The sequence below is a fragment of the Podarcis filfolensis genome, assembly GCF_964270895.1.
Source record: "Podarcis filfolensis genome assembly, chromosome: 12".
NCBI lineage: Eukaryota > Metazoa > Chordata > Lepidosauria > Squamata > Lacertidae > Podarcis > Podarcis filfolensis.
In genome coordinates, this window is record NC_139614.1 from 37,785,236 (window position 1) to 37,800,834 (window position 15,599).

The window sequence follows — 15,599 nt, forward strand, 5'->3', positions numbered from 1 at the left end:
AGCCTTACTCTCCTGGCAATTTCCTTTTCCTGCCCCACCACCTGGCTGGGAGGGAGGGAAAGGTGTCAAGCCTTGCTTGCAGCACTCAGACTTCACCGTCTGTCTGCTTATTCAGGTACCAGTCAGACGCAGCCCTGCCTAGCTTCCCAGATCGCGTGGGGCTCACCTCCTGTCCACCATAGAAACAAGTAAGCAGTAAGGTCAGGGTTATATAAGGGGGTAGCGATGATGACAACATCCAAAGCCAGAAGAAAGATCCAAAATGCAGAATGTATTGCGGCAGGGGAGGGGGGAAATTTGTGGGAGTGAATAATTTACATTGTTGTAAATAGTAGGTGTGACTTTTCTTCCGGCTCAGCGGTTCGCTAGATTTTTATCTCAGTTCTCCCAGGCTCTTTTGTTGATGACATGGGTAAGAAACAGGACACCCCGGTGTTCTAAAAATAATTGGTGTAACTGATATTTATTTGATCCTTACATACTGCACACTTTATAGATACAGAATTCTGTAAAGATGCCCTTGGCTTTTATGGTATGTTTGTTTTCTCTGGTGCATGTAGCCGATAGGTAGCAGAAATAATTCAGTGCTATGGTGGGGTAACTGGGGGTTTTACCAATCATGCAGCGCTCTGCTCTTCCCCAAACACACATTTATGTGCTATTGGCAGGGCAGGTCCAAGACATTTTGCCGCCCAAGGCAACAGACAAAACGGTTCACACACACCCCAAACCCATGTCCAAAAAAACAGGAGTTGAGTGTTCATCACTGGCAAATGGACAGTGTCTTCCACAACATTTGAGGGCAGCAGACTGGCTTAGGGAGTATAGAGCAGGGACACAGAGTTCTGTTCTCTCCCTGACCCTCAGAGTCTACCGCCTGAAGCGTTCACCTCACCCTGCCTAATGGTAGAGCCAGCCCTAGCCCTCTTAAGTACTGAGAAGTGGGGAAGGCTCTTTAATTTAAAGAGCGAGTTCACTAGAATGGTGGCTTGAAATACATTTCTTTGGCTGCCTTGATTTCATTGTGCTTGCCTTGGTGCACATTGCTGCTTGCCCGCAGAAGCAACTGGGAAGAGAGGAGTTCAGGGCAATTTTAAAAAAAATCATTTTATAAGTTGTACTGTATGTCCTTGTTTCTCAATTTGATCCTTTTACATGGTTTTGTATGTTTTGTGGTATTTTATGTATTGTGAGCTGCTGTTATTTTTTTACTGATTATAGATTAGTAATTCTTTATTGCAATTTATTTGTTTCCTGGCGTTTAATTTTAAACTTTAAAAATTATTGTTTGCTGGTGTTTAATTTTACTGATTACTATTAGATTTTAATGGATTATTGAAAATTGCTTTATTTGATACAAATCGTTTATTTTAAAGTTATTGTGACTTTTTAAATATTGGATCAGATTGTTACTATTAATGTTTGATGTTTTATTATGTTTTTATATGTGTTGGAGGCCATCCAGAGTGGCTGGGGCACCACAGCCCAGATGGGTGGGGTATAAATAAAAAAAAATTATTATTATTATTGCAATATTTTTAAAAATAATAAGAATTTTTTTTAAGGAAGCTGCATAGCAGGAGGGGCTAATCTGTGGCCCTCCAGAGATTAATGGATCACAGCTCCCATTGTCCCAAACTATTGACCTTGCCAGGGAGATGAGCATGGAGTTCATCAAAGCTCTGGAGTCCAACATAGCTTGATGGCACATGAAGATCTCGGTGATCGGGCAGGGGTATAAGGGATCGGGTGATCCTTAAGCTGTTCTGGACCCAAGTTGCCAAGTGCCTTGTAAATTACACCAAGCACCTTGAATCTGAGCCGGCGATTGTATTGTGACGTTGTGTCTATTTGATTGCGCAGGGTTTTGAAAGTGTTCCTGTCACGGACTGTTCAGCGAATGCCATACATGACAGGTGGGCGTGTGATGAAGATGCTGGCTGTGATATTCCTGGTGGTGCTTTGGTTCCTAATAGGCTGGACTGCTGCCGTCTGCCAAAACCTGGAGCGAAACATTTCTCTCGTTGGCCAAGGACAAACCTCAGATCATCTGATCTTCAGCATGTGCCTGATAGACCGGTGGGATTATATGATGGCTATTGGTAAGTTGCCTTTGCTGCTGCTGTTTTGCTTTGGTCATTATTTTGCTTGTTTAAGACATTTATAACACACCTTTCCTTATAAAAAGCGTAATGATAAAATCACATCACAACCTGACAATTTAAATATATCAGTTACAAAAGCAATACACTGCAAACAATAACAGTGCTACATCCATAGAAGCTGTTCAGCAAATTAAAACAAATTCCTCCTGCATTTGTTCTTCACTCTCCAATCCTACAGTTTCTCTGTCTTTGTCTCTCATCTCCTGGCTTTTCCAGGCTCTTCCAGATCCTTTCTTCCAACCCCCCTTTTCCCAATGCTCACTCCTCAGTGTCTAGCCAGTACCTGACACTGAGTATACAATAATTTGTAATTTTTTATTTATTTTTTTAAAAAACCCTATGGTCTATTGGCTTCCAGATGTCAGCTCAAGCAGTGGAATGGAGCAAATAGCCAGTTTTCCAGACCTATGGCTCAGTTAATAGCTGCAAAAAAGGCTTGAAGTCAGATTTCAAACAGAAAACTACTGAAAAGTTTCAGCTAGCAATTCAGAAACGAGCTCTCTAGGCAGGCTATGTGTTAGATTTAATTAGCAGTGCAATCTGTCATTGGGGTCAACTGACTGGGAGAAAGGTGACCTGAGTTTTAACTCTGCAGTTCCAGCCTCTCCCCGCTCAGCATGTTTTGCAAACATTACATATGTTCTGTAATTGCCATGTAAATTTAGGGTTTGCTCCAGTGGCTTAGTAGTAGAGCCGAAAGCATTAATCAATTAATTGGTGCAATTATCCAATTACTGGCTTGAGAGTCAACTGAAAATGCATCTCTGATTAATTAGCAGGATCCAGCTGAGTTCTGTTCCCCACCACCACTGGGGCATGCCTGAGTCCAGTTGCAGCCTGGGTTAGCTTTTCAACTGCTGCAAGGATCCATTGAGGGGAAGAAGGTCATCAGGATTGTTCCTGCAGGATGGGTGGGTCTAGAGTTAGCAAGCTAAAGGCGGTGTTCTTATTTGATTGCATCTCATGTCAGCATCCCTTGCTGACAGAAGGCTCTTTGGTCCAGCAAAGGCTTCAGTCAGGAGATGAGGGAAGGACCCCCACTGAATATTTGAGGGAAGGGCTTTAGCTCAGTGGTAGAGCATCTGCCTCACCCTCAGAAGGTTCCAGGTTCAATCCTGGGCATCTCACAGGAAGGCTAGGAATGTCCCCTGCCTGAAACTCTGGAGAGCTTCTTTTAGTCAGTACAGTGGTACCTCGGGTTAACTACTTAATTAGTTCTGGAGGTCCCTTCTTAACCTGAAATTGTTCTTAACCTGAAGCACCACTTTAGCTAATGGGGCCTTCTGCTGCTGCCTCGCCGCCACCGCTCGATTTCTGTTCTCATCCTGAAGCAAAGTTCTTAACCTGAAGCACTATTTCTGGGTTAGCGGAGTCTGTAACCTGAAGCGTATGTAACCTGAAGCGTCTGTAACCCGAGGTACCACTGTATAAACAGTACTGAGCTAGATGGACCAATGGTCTGATTTATTATAAGGCAGCCTCCTACATTCCTTCCTTCAGCAGAGAGACGTCTTTTGGAGGCAGCCTGTTGATGGAGAGAAGGTGGTCCTCTGGGGTATAACGATGCCTATAAGGCTGCACGAATTTTGAAACGAAAAGCAACGGCAAATCCCCAAATTCTAAACACGCAGCAATTGCAGGCATCTTAAACACAGCGAGGTAACGCCGCGGAAAGGGTCGGGCTTCACCTTTCTCCTCCCCACACCCCCTTTCTGTGTATTGACACCTTTGCAAACCACTTGGAGGATTTCTTTACAGTTGTGCAATGTGCAAAATATTGTGAAATGAATTAAATAACTAAATAAAGCACACGCTTAGGATCTGCAAAATTGCACTGCAAATTATTATGAGTAGTAAGGGTGCTACTGATTGCAGTCATTCATCACTTTCTACCAAAAAAGAAAAAAGGCTCAAAGGAACCTACAGATATGTAAATTTCAGTTTAAATATCCAAAGAATGTATCTAGGAATGGCAGAAAGGGAAGGAAGGAGTGATAATGGGCAGTTTGCGTTGCCATTCCGCCATGCTGAATTTCAGTTTGGCCAGTTAATCAATAAACTGGTGAACTGCATAATTAGATTGATGCAATCTCTGCGAGTGGCAGAAAACCAAACTGCTTTAAAAAGCCAAGCTGAAATATAAAGTCATTTGGAAAGGCAGCTCTGGAGAACAGCTGTGAGATTTGGTGTGCATGTTAAATGGCACCTTTATTATTTCATTTCTGTTGAATGCTGAAGACACATCTTTCCCCTGGGCTGCAACTGCTGCGATATATGTCTTCAGGACCCACCTTTATCCTTTGACTGTAATTTGCTTTCAACTGTTCCTAATACTCAATTTTATATTGCTGTAACCCACTGTGGGAGCAGATTGTGAAGGGCTGGTAATAAATTGAATAAACAATAGCCATAAAATAATAATAAGATTGTAATAGAGATAAAAGCAGTAGCTTACACGATGTATTTTTTTAAAATGTGCATGTTGTTGATGATTTATAAAGGAACCAACATTTATGATTCACACATTTCATATGTCCCATGAGCTATTTCCTCCTCCTTAGACCAATATGTCTTCCAAATCTGTGCTCAAACTGAACATTTAATTGTGTTCCTTACTGTAGAAATGCCTAGCAAGAGATTCTAGGATGGTGTTTTTAAGTGTGTGTTTATGCATACTGGTGTAAGAAGGAGTTGGGCTTTCCATGACAGAACACATACAGCCGAAGTAGAAATTGTGGGGAAGGAGAGAGATGTTAAATACATCCATTTATGCCAATTTAATTACAGTTTAATGTTCAACTTCATATTGGAAGCCAAAATACTTATCAGCCTGACCAGGCAGGAAGAATCTCAGCCAAGCCAGAGCTAATGTAATACAATTTGCTTAGCTACTGAATTTCACACCCTGTTCCAATAAATATGTTGTTGTAGCAGTCCTCTGGTATCCTAAACAAGCATTTATGTGAATATCTAAGACAATTAATCTTTTAAATTTATATATTTGCAAAGATTCCAGAGGACAAGACTTTGTCAAGTGTAGGATGGGCAAATCTCTCAGTTTTGGTTCTCTCATTTTCTTCCATATCTTCAATTCAGTTCTCCACATATCCTGAACAATTTGCATCCCCCCCCCAAAAAAAAGAACCCCACTCATGATAATTCATCAGCAGTTCAGGTTGAATTTCTCCCAATATACACATTTTTATGGCGTTTTGACTAAAATGCACACTTTTGCTTGCAATTATCCCAAACATAATGCATTTTTAAATTTTAAACTAATATATGCATTTTCAGGCACTTTCACCTCATAAATGCATTTTTGTGCACATTATTTGACTGGAGAGCTGCATTAAAAAAATCAGAAAAGGGTGAATTTCAAGCTGCTGTTTGGTTTCAGAAAGTGTGAATTTGATAGCTTCAGCTTTGAATTCTAACTGAAGCAGATTCCTCCCCCACAGTCCATGGCCCCAAGTCCTTCACTCAGTAAAGGTGAATTTCGGGTTCACTTTGGTTCAAGAAGTGTACATCAGATAGCTTCTCATTAAAAAGCAAGAGGCAACGAATTTCTTCCCCGGCCCTAACCTCTCTCTGCCTTCTGAAAGCCTCAGAAGCTCTCAAGGAGGAGGAGCTTCTGCCATGGCTATGTCCCATTCTCCTCCCCATCTATTCACTTATCTCTTCCCAGAATCAGCACTGTTTTCTTCCCTATCAGCGTCCTTTTCAGGCCAGTGCTTGGAGTGCTGCCAAAAGGTGCTTTAAAAGACAGGACCGCTTAAACATTGACCTGGGATTTGAGATCTGGCTTCAGTGTTTAATGTAGGGAATCATCACGCCCTGGGGAGTCCAAACAGAATGACCAGACTGAAAAGAAAACAGGGAGTTTCAGCAGATACACCCCGTTTTCTCATTTGGCAATTGGATCATAATAGTGAGACAATGCCCTGTAGCACTGTTAAAGGTACAGGAGCCCTACAGCTATGCAACTATTAAAGGTACAGGGTACCCAACCAGCATGGCCAGTGTTCAAGGATGGCGGGAGTAGTGGCAACATCTGTAGAGCATTGCTTTAGCTACCCTTGCATTAGCAGGAGCTTACACCATGAGAGGTTGGAATGATTCTGTTGTTTCTCGCTGCAAAGTGTATCTTCCCCGTTCTGGCAGCTTGCCTGCCTGACGCCTCTCTTGCTTTTACATGCACTTTTCTTCATAAGGTCATCCTTTTTTCTTTTTTCTTTTTGCAAGAGACAAGACGAAACCTTCATTTCCTGCCTTGCAGTTTGTATTGTTACCCAAAGGTTGCAGCTATGATTAATTGCATCGGAAGCAAAGCTTGGCTATGCTTCTGCAAGGTTCCCATCTCCTGATGGCGACATTTGTGCGGCATGCTTCGAATGGTGGTTCATACAAAGTGACCTGCTGCTTTTCGGAATTTTCTGACTGCAGAGCCAACACACACACACACACACACACACATACACAGCACCTTTGCGTTGTTCATGTGCTAGCTTGTAAGGTGGGTTTGTGGGTGAGTAAATGGAAAAGAGATGCTACAAGCATTGAAGCATATTTTATGTTATTTAAGATTCACCCATTCCTTAAATATCATTCCTTAAATGATATTTTAAAATGAGAGCATTACCGTGACCAAACAGCGACACAATAGAAATAAACTAAGAGCAATACAACAGCTGGCAAAATTTTAGAAGGAAAACTGTCACGCATTTATAAGTTTGCATTGATAAGACTTGCACAAAGACCTTGAACAATCAGATGCATCCAAATGTCTGAGTTAAGAGGTGAGTTTTTACCTGGCACTCTAAGCCCAGTAATGTAGGGACCATCTAGCCATGCCTGGGGGGGGGGGAGGGTTCCACAATCTGGGTACCACGTCATGACCCTATTTCACCACACAATAGGCAACATCCATCAGCAGAACAGGGTTCAGGACCTCCCCAGCTGATTCAAGGGTCCAGTCAACCTGTATAGGGCCAGGGGCACACTCCTTATAGGACTTGGATTTCTGTGTGCTCCCTGCATAGACTACTTCATACACAACCAAATTCATTGTTTTCAGGGGTAGGGATGGACAAATCTCTCCATTTCATTTCCATTGTTCCTATCTTAAGTTCAATTCTCTTCATTTCTGCATCAGTTTGCTCCCCCCTTTTAAAGTCTTTAGGAAAAACTATCCTAATATAGACACATTTTTGTGTGCAATTTTCCCAGATACACACATTTTTGCAAAGTGTTCTTTTCCCCTAACCGTAATGTTATTTTCACTAATATGTGCATTTTTATCCACACACACATTTCTGTACATGAAATTTGGTAGAAGAACAGTAACTGCTCAACGTTTGGAAAAGTGCACATTCCGAACAATAGCAGCATTTCCTTTTGCATATCATTTGGGAAAGTGAAAATTACGTAGGTTTATATTAAAATACAAAGAAAACCAAATTTCTACCCCACCCCTGCTCCAGGTGTGTAGAACCTTTGGCCCTCCAGATGTCACAGAATAAACCAGTCCTGGCAAGCATGGACAGTGTCCAGGGATGATGGGACTTGTAGTTCAGCATCATGTGGAGGGGCAAAATTGTCCACACACAATTTTCTGGCAGCCAGCAGCGTATACTGCCATAGAAACTGTATCCTGTGTCAGATCTGTCCATATCCTGTTTTCAGATACATTGGTATCTGAAGAGTAGCATTGGGAGAACAATGACTTCATTTTTTTAAAAGTGGCAGCATAGGCAACTGGAATATTTAGGACATATTAGTTGGGTTCCATACACTTGTGAAACTTCCAGGAGCCTAATTAGTTTTTTTCTTTTTTTAATTCCCACTGAGTCACATACTTCATGGAAAACTGCTTTTGCAAGCAATGGCTGTTTCAGAAGCTATTTGAAATTTTGGCACAGGGGCCAGTTGTTCAAAGGTGGAAGGAAAAGTCAAACGTTCCACTGGGCAAACACAAGCTCTTTTGTATTAGTGCCAAAATGTATTTGGAAGGAGTGTTTGTAAATATTGTGGCATTAGCATGCAAAAGATTCTTCCCCATTGATCTTTAAACACACTGCTTTCTAGTTTCATCAGGATAACTGTTATCTTTAAATGCCCATGTTCTTATTGTGTAATCAGAATTGCGGAATGCAGCTCCCACATTTAAAAGTGCAGTAAATTTTGGTAACATCTGCAGATTCCTCTATGCCAATTGTGGCATTAGTCTAGAGTTAATTATATGAACCTGATTCCCCCCCCCAACCCTCCAGCACAATTCTGCATGATACATTTAAACTGTGTAATTGGTGCTTTGGGTAATAAATTGTTTTCCAAGCAGAATGATATATTTGTTATTGCTAATTAAATAATTTTAATGTTAGGCGTAGCTGGGAGATGTATTATCGTAATCTTCCTTGCATTGCGAAAGAATTCCATTTTTGTAGGATTCAAGATGTAATGCTAATTGGTTTCCTTCAGCTAAAACATCTCTACCTTTGAACTATAAACTGTTATAAACCTTATCTGAGTTCCACTGTATAAGCATAGAGCATGGGATCGTGGCACTAAGGGCTATCTCAAAAACTTTGTGATTACAAATATTAATATATTAATATATAAATTTACTGTTGTGGGGTCAGAATTTTACAAATATGCTGAAACACAGTTCAGTTTCAGAGTGTGGTTTCAGCAACATTTGCTGACTGGCACATTTGTGGAGATTCTACAACGTTGTGACTATGAAGGTTAAACTGCCACTATTTAACATTTATTTAGACCGAATTAGTAGATGGCTTGTACAGAATAGCTCAGTTCACACATAATGCTAAACTACAGTTTCTTGTTATGTGAAGATAACATTCTTGTGCTCCTCAGACTCCCATCTCCTCCAGTACAGGCACAAGGATCTTTTACCTCTGTTTTCAACCAGCTGTGGTTGGAGAGCCAGTGTGGTGTAGTGGTTAGAGTGGTAGACTCGTAATCTGGTGAACCGGGTTTGATTCCCCACTCCTCCACATGCAGCTGCTGGGTGACCTTGGGCCAGTCACACTTCTCTGAAGTCTCTCAGCTTCACTCACCTCACAGAGTGTTTGTTGTGGGGGAGGAAGGGAAAGGAGAATGTTAGCCGCTTTGAGACTCCTTCAGGTAGTGATAAAGCGGGATATCAAATCCAAACTCCTCCTCTTCTTCTTGTTATGTTTGAGCTGGGAATTGTGGATAGCGTTACCTATGGTTTGGTGTAACTAGCAAGATAATCAACTGCAGTTGCCTCACTAATGACATAACAAGGAACTCAGAAGTTCCAAATATCCTCCAGTCAGCCACTCGAGGGGAGTAGAGGACATGGAAGAAGCCACATGAGTGTCGTTTGCGTATATCATATTAAACTATGGTTTAGCATTACATTTGAACACAGCCAATACAGAGGCTGAACAGTGGCAGATTGGAATAGTGGTAGACACAGAACAGATATTAAGCAGAACTAGGGGTGGGGGCATGTAAGAAGCAAAACAGATTTCAGGTTTGGATATAACAAGAAACAAGAAGTTTCCAATTTCTTGTTTGTGGCTGCACTAGAGGAGGAGAGGGCATAGGAGAAGCACAAGAGCCTGCAATTCAAGCATGCAACACTAAACGGTTGTTGAACCTTACATGTGAACTCAGCCAGTTCACATGTAACATTGTCACTTCCACTGGACTGTGGATTGCGACAGAACAAATATTAAGACGAACAAGTTTTTTTGTGGGTGGTCTTTGAAGAAGGAAAACATTTGTAGGTTGCAGGAAGTCGATAATTCTGCAGCTCAATTTTACTGAAGAAATGGGATTCAGAGAGAGATATGAAGGAGGAAGTGTTGTTAAGCCGAACTCCTGGAGATGTTTTGTCTTGCAACCTCAGGCTGCAACAACTAATTGTTTAATTTATGTAAAATAGTTATGTTAAATTTGGAGCTAGTGGCACAAAGGAAAGAGTAAAGCAAGGAAATAGACATGAGCCTGTGCATATTCAGAAAGGTTCTGGTTTGGTCGCATGAAGTTGATGGTCAGGTTATCATTGAAGTATTGATTAGGGTTTTTAATAGGTTTATTGAATTTGTTGTTTTAACTACATTGTTGAATAATGCCCCCAATCTTAACTGATGAAGGACAGTTAACAAATCAAAGACAAGACAGAAAGAAAGAAAGAGAGGAAAATATCTCACAGACCCTGCCATTTCTAAGGATTGATTGCCTTATTAAGGGATTTGTCCCTGAGGGGGGCAATCTGTGGCCCTACACATGATATTGAACATGGCCAATGGTTGGGGATGCTGGGAACTGTAGTCCAACCACATCTGGAGGGTCACAGGTCAGCTACCACTGTACTAGAGAAAACAAAAGCTTAATTTGCCCAAGGGTTCTTGAATAGAGGCATGTTTACAACAGATGTTTTCATTTTTCCACATGCTAGTACAAGCCCTACCTCCTAGAACTCAGAGAGGAGATACTGGTATTTTCTCCAGTGTGATTTGCATATAAAGAGGAGAGAACATGAGGGGTAGGCTCCGTTTTTTAAATAAAAAATGGTTATATTTTTTTGTTTGGCTGTTTTTACTGCAAGATTGCCCTGAAGTCGTTGTTCTCAAAGTGTGGTGTGGGCGTCACATAGGAGGCCTGGACATCTGCTATGAGAGACATGAAGAAAGGCAGAAAGAGGGTGAAATAAAAAGGGAGGAAATAAAAAGAGAAGAACAAGTGGAAAAACAAATTCAGTGACATAATATTTGCCACATATATTGTCTTGGGGAACCTAATGATTAAAACAGCACACAAACTCTCCTGTGGTTCAGGACAGACAAACATTTCTTCACTATCAAACCAGATTCTTATTTTGCATACTGATGAAAACAAAATGCTGAACTCAACATCCTCATCCTAACCTTTTGGAGAGATTATTCATGAGGCTGAAACTTAAATGCTGCCAGTATCTTGTCTGTTCTGCCATGTAACAGTTTTTGACAACAGACTCCGTGTGTGACAAGCTAAAATTTGTTATGCAGGAAATCAAAATTTAGCAAGTCTTCCACCCACTAACAGGTTGAATTCCCAAGTATTATTTCTCTGGGTCCAGAACAAATTTGTAGCATGGGCTCAATTTCCACACCGCATGGCCCCAATTCACCTGTTTCAAAAAACAAGAAAATTGATTAGTGTCCTTTAGCCTTTAGACATATTTGCTTTTGCTCCTTATATTTCATGTTGAGTGAAAGATTCCTGCATTGCATGGTGTTGGACTGGATGATGCCTGTGCTCCCTTCCAACTCTACAGATCTGTGATTGGCCTTTATAGCCTGACTAATGTATGTATATGAATTCCTAACGGTGACAGAGGCACTTTAGACCCTGTTTCTTGCCCCTGGGATCTAGGGTTAGCAGGCCCATTTTGAATTTTGAGAAAGTGCTGTCAGCACCAGTCACAAAATGGCTGCCATGGGGGCATGGCACTTCACAACATGGCTGTTATGTGGGGGTTGGGGAACAGCAGAACACAAAATTAGAGGGATTATCTACATTTGTGATGGAGCTGTAAATCCCATCAACAGCATTGGTTCCCTGAACATTTGGTGCTGATGATTGTTGACCTTCCCTCCTATGTGCTCCTGTGTGGCACAAGAAATGCCCACAGGACTCAGGGAACTCTGGAGAGAGCATGCCACGTGCAGTTGTGTGCCTTTCTCTCTCCTGCAAACTCCAGGCTTTTTTGTACAAGCACTCTCTCTCCAAAAGAAGGGGCTGAGCCGGAATGCTGCTTGATCTGTTCCAACGCTTAAGAGATCTTAGGAGAAATTCCAAGATCTATACACTCTGTGTAGTTTAAGGGATAGATATAGGAAGCAGCCTTTTACCAACCAATCAGTGTCTCTCCAGGTTTTTAGCCAGGGCATCTCCTAACCCTACATGGATCTGCCAGGGATTAGGACTGGGACATTCTGAATACAAAGCATGTGCTCTACCACTGAATTATGACTCTTTCTCATAGATACATTGCCCCCCTCATAGTAATTAGCTTGCAGCCTGGGCTCCTCCCCTCCCCCCAGTTCCCTAGAACCCTAGCAAAGTGCATACCCTCCAACACTTTCCCAATAAAAATAGAGACATCCTATTCAACAACAACAACAACAAAATTTATACCCCACCCATCTGACTGGGTTGCCTCAGCCACTCTGGGTCGCTCTCAATATATATAAAAACATAATGCAACTGTAAACATTAAAAACTTCCCTATACAGGGCTGCCTTCAGATGTCTTCTAAAGATTTACTTATCTCCTTGGCTCGGGGGGTCGCATAACTCCATACCCTCCAACATTTCTCCGATGAAAACAGGGACATCCTAAGGAAAAGCGGGACATTCTGGGATCAAATCAGAAACAGTGATGGCTTCTGTAAATCCAGGTCTGTCCCTGGAAAATAGGGACACTTGGGGGGGGGGTCTGAAAGTGTTCCCTTCCTCCCACAATTGGGCCCAAGTTAATTTAACATCAGATGTGATTGCAGACCTTAAGATAATGGAGCTCAGGTAAGCTAACGTATAGATAGTTCCATATTGTGAGGAGGGGAATGTGATAATATTGTGAACTGTAAAGTTTCTGATCTGTGAACAGGAGGAGAAGATGCAAGTATTTTTCCCCCTCAGCGATAACAAGAAACCGTTAGCAAAATTCTGACTGGGGCAAGATCCATTAGATGCAGGGCTATTTTCCCCCAGCCAGAGCTCACCTCTCAGATGGGCGCCATTGCCATTCTAAGAGAACAAGGAAGAAGTAGTTCTTGGTGAGTTCTGGCACCTATTTTCCCATAAAAATAGCACTGATCAGATGCCACTACTCAGCCTTGTCCCAGGCCAATGTACATAAAGAAGTGTTTGCAAAAATATCTGCTTATCAGCTGTGCTAGTCTTTTAACACATCTCCATGTTCTGTCAGATCCTGCATAGGTAGGCTGACTGCATGGTGGGCAAAAAAACCCTTGAAGATGGTGCATTAACTCAGTCTTTTCCAGATTAATCACCCTGCACTTCTCCATCTGTTGTGTTTGTGTGTGAAGTAATGATTTTGTGCACCTGCGTCTAATGTTGGCATCAGCAAGTGTTGCTGTTCTGGGTCAACATCTTGGGTTGGCTGGGGTCAGTCAGCAGTGCAGGGACCCATGCTGTGGTGATGTGCTGGCAGGCCGTGTTTGTGCTACACTTTCATTTGCTGAACCAGTGAGTCAAAGGATCAGACTGCAAAGTATATTTGGGGTCACAGCTTGAAAGGATTCTTCGGGGAATTCCAGCCTGGAGCTTTTAGACTTCAAGGACTGCTTGCTGCCAACAAGCCCAATTCCTTCCAAAATGCTACATATTTAGGTCACCAGCTTGCTCACCTAAGATACGGCCAGTGCCAGGGAAACTGCACTTTTATGCTAACAGATTTGTAATGAAAAATAGCTGCCAACAGAAAAACACCCTTTGCCTTCTCCCTGGAGAATAACTTTACTAACCCATGAAATGGATGTGATAAAATTGCCTGTGAAAGCTCATATCAGAATACACCTGTTAGGCTAAAGTCTAAGTATGCTTCTTACCAGTAGATAGTTGCAGTCTACAGGAGAGTTTCTCTTAGAAGCCCACTCTGTAATAACTCAGAGCAGGCCTTTTAGTGCGGCTGCCCCTGCTCTCTGGGTCGAGGTACAGCAGGCACCCAATATCTGCACTTTCTGGAAATAATTGAAGACGTTTTTGTTCTGACTGATAAATGGGTCTTTACCATGAGTAGCTATTTTGTTAGGGTTTCAGTCTTGTTTTAAATGTATTTAATAAATCATTATAGTTTCACCGGTGTCGTTTCCTTTTTAAACTTCTCTCTCGCTCTCCGTTGGTGATTGTTTTTAATTGTTAGCTGTTGCTTTTAAAGCAGAAAAGTAAAAATATATGAATGAATGTTAAATGAAATGAATAGATCAGCCTGATAGTTAACAACTCAACTGGGCACCACGGGTTACAAGAAATTCATTGCAGAGGGACCCTTTTCTACATATTACATTTGGGATGGGGTGGAGGAGAGATCTATGTGCACCATCTTGAGCTCATTGGAGATGAGTAACTTTTCCGGCCTTATTTACAAAACAGATACAGTAGTGTACATTGATTCCATTAAGTGCATGACACCTTCCCCTCCATTGGAATGAATGGGGGAGCTAACACATGCAGGCTTGCAGGGACATTAGGTGATGTATCTACCATTCTGTTATCTGAAAGCATATTGGCACACGCATAAATTCTAGTCGTTGAATTTGTGTATATATTCACACCAAGATCCGAACTGATAATTTCAAGTTTGCTCTCTCATTTTTAATGTATAAATACTAATGTATTTCTTACGTTGTTTCTCTTGCAGCTGAATTTTTATTCCTCTTGTGGGGTGTTTATCTCTGCTATGCAGTGCGGACCGTGCCCTCGGCGTTTCACGAGCCACGTTATTTGGCTGTTGCGGTTCACATTGAGCTCATTATCTCTGCTATATTCCATGCAATTAGGCAAGTGAGCTGTAGCCTGGTTCTTAACTGTTTACTTTCAACATGGTACAATTTGAAATGGGTCATCAGGCTAAGATGCACATCAGAAAGCCCCCAAATGAAAGCGTTTCTCCTGCAAAGCACAGAATTCTTTAAAGACGTTCTCTTAGATGGCTGAAGAGATGAGCTTCCTATCTATTAATTAGGCAGGCAGGGTTTTCAGTACATGCATCAAAAGAAATGGTCTCTCAACAGCATTTTATGCATTTATTATTTCCAAAAGCTGTGTACAACTATATAAATCTTAATTCAAGAAGCTTTAAAATGACCCTTAAAATCCAGGGTTAAAAATAACCAAGAAAACTATCGGGCAACAGGCAGTGGGACATGAAAATGTCTAGCTAGAGTTGCCCCCTTTGGGATTGGCAGGGCAGAATCCTGGGAGGCCAACAGTAGGTGGCGCTAGAGCCTGTGTAGGTAGAGCCAGTTCTTTACAGCTTTGTCCTCATTCTCCTGCTGAGTTCTGCAAAGGCAAAACTGAGACTAAAGAGGAGGAAGGGAACAGCCAGAGCCACTCCCTTTAAGGCAGGCAGGTAGCAGGTGGCAGTTGACTGAGAGCAGACTGAGGGTGGCGGGGCAGTGCCCTGTTTGCCCCAATGGACCAGTCTCCTCTTGCTGCTAGTCCCATTTGAAACCATGCATAGAAATCTAAGTCTAGGCATCAACGTTGAAAAGAAACCAGGGAGGTAGCTCCCTAGTCATGCAGCCTTACAAAATCCCTACAGAGGCAGAATTGAAATCTGTCAAAAGCCTAGCAGAATAATAATTTCAAAAAGCATCTTACCTACCTGCTTCAGGCTGACTTCCTCAGGAAGAGTTCCATAACTTGGGGGGGGGCA

General features: G+C 42.0%; 1 protein-coding gene across 1 annotated transcript in view; it reads left to right on the top strand.

The window, feature by feature from the left end:
- The window catches only part of GPR158 (G protein-coupled receptor 158), a 118,090-nt gene that overhangs the window by 90,195 nt on the left and 12,296 nt on the right, over positions 1 to 15,599 (top strand). The window contains exons 7-8 of the mRNA XM_083579296.1: positions 1,864 to 2,102; positions 14,583 to 14,721. Of these exons, the coding sequence (XP_083435422.1) occupies positions 1,864 to 2,102; positions 14,583 to 14,721 (378 nt within the window). The remainder of the gene's footprint in view (positions 1 to 1,863; positions 2,103 to 14,582; positions 14,722 to 15,599) is intronic.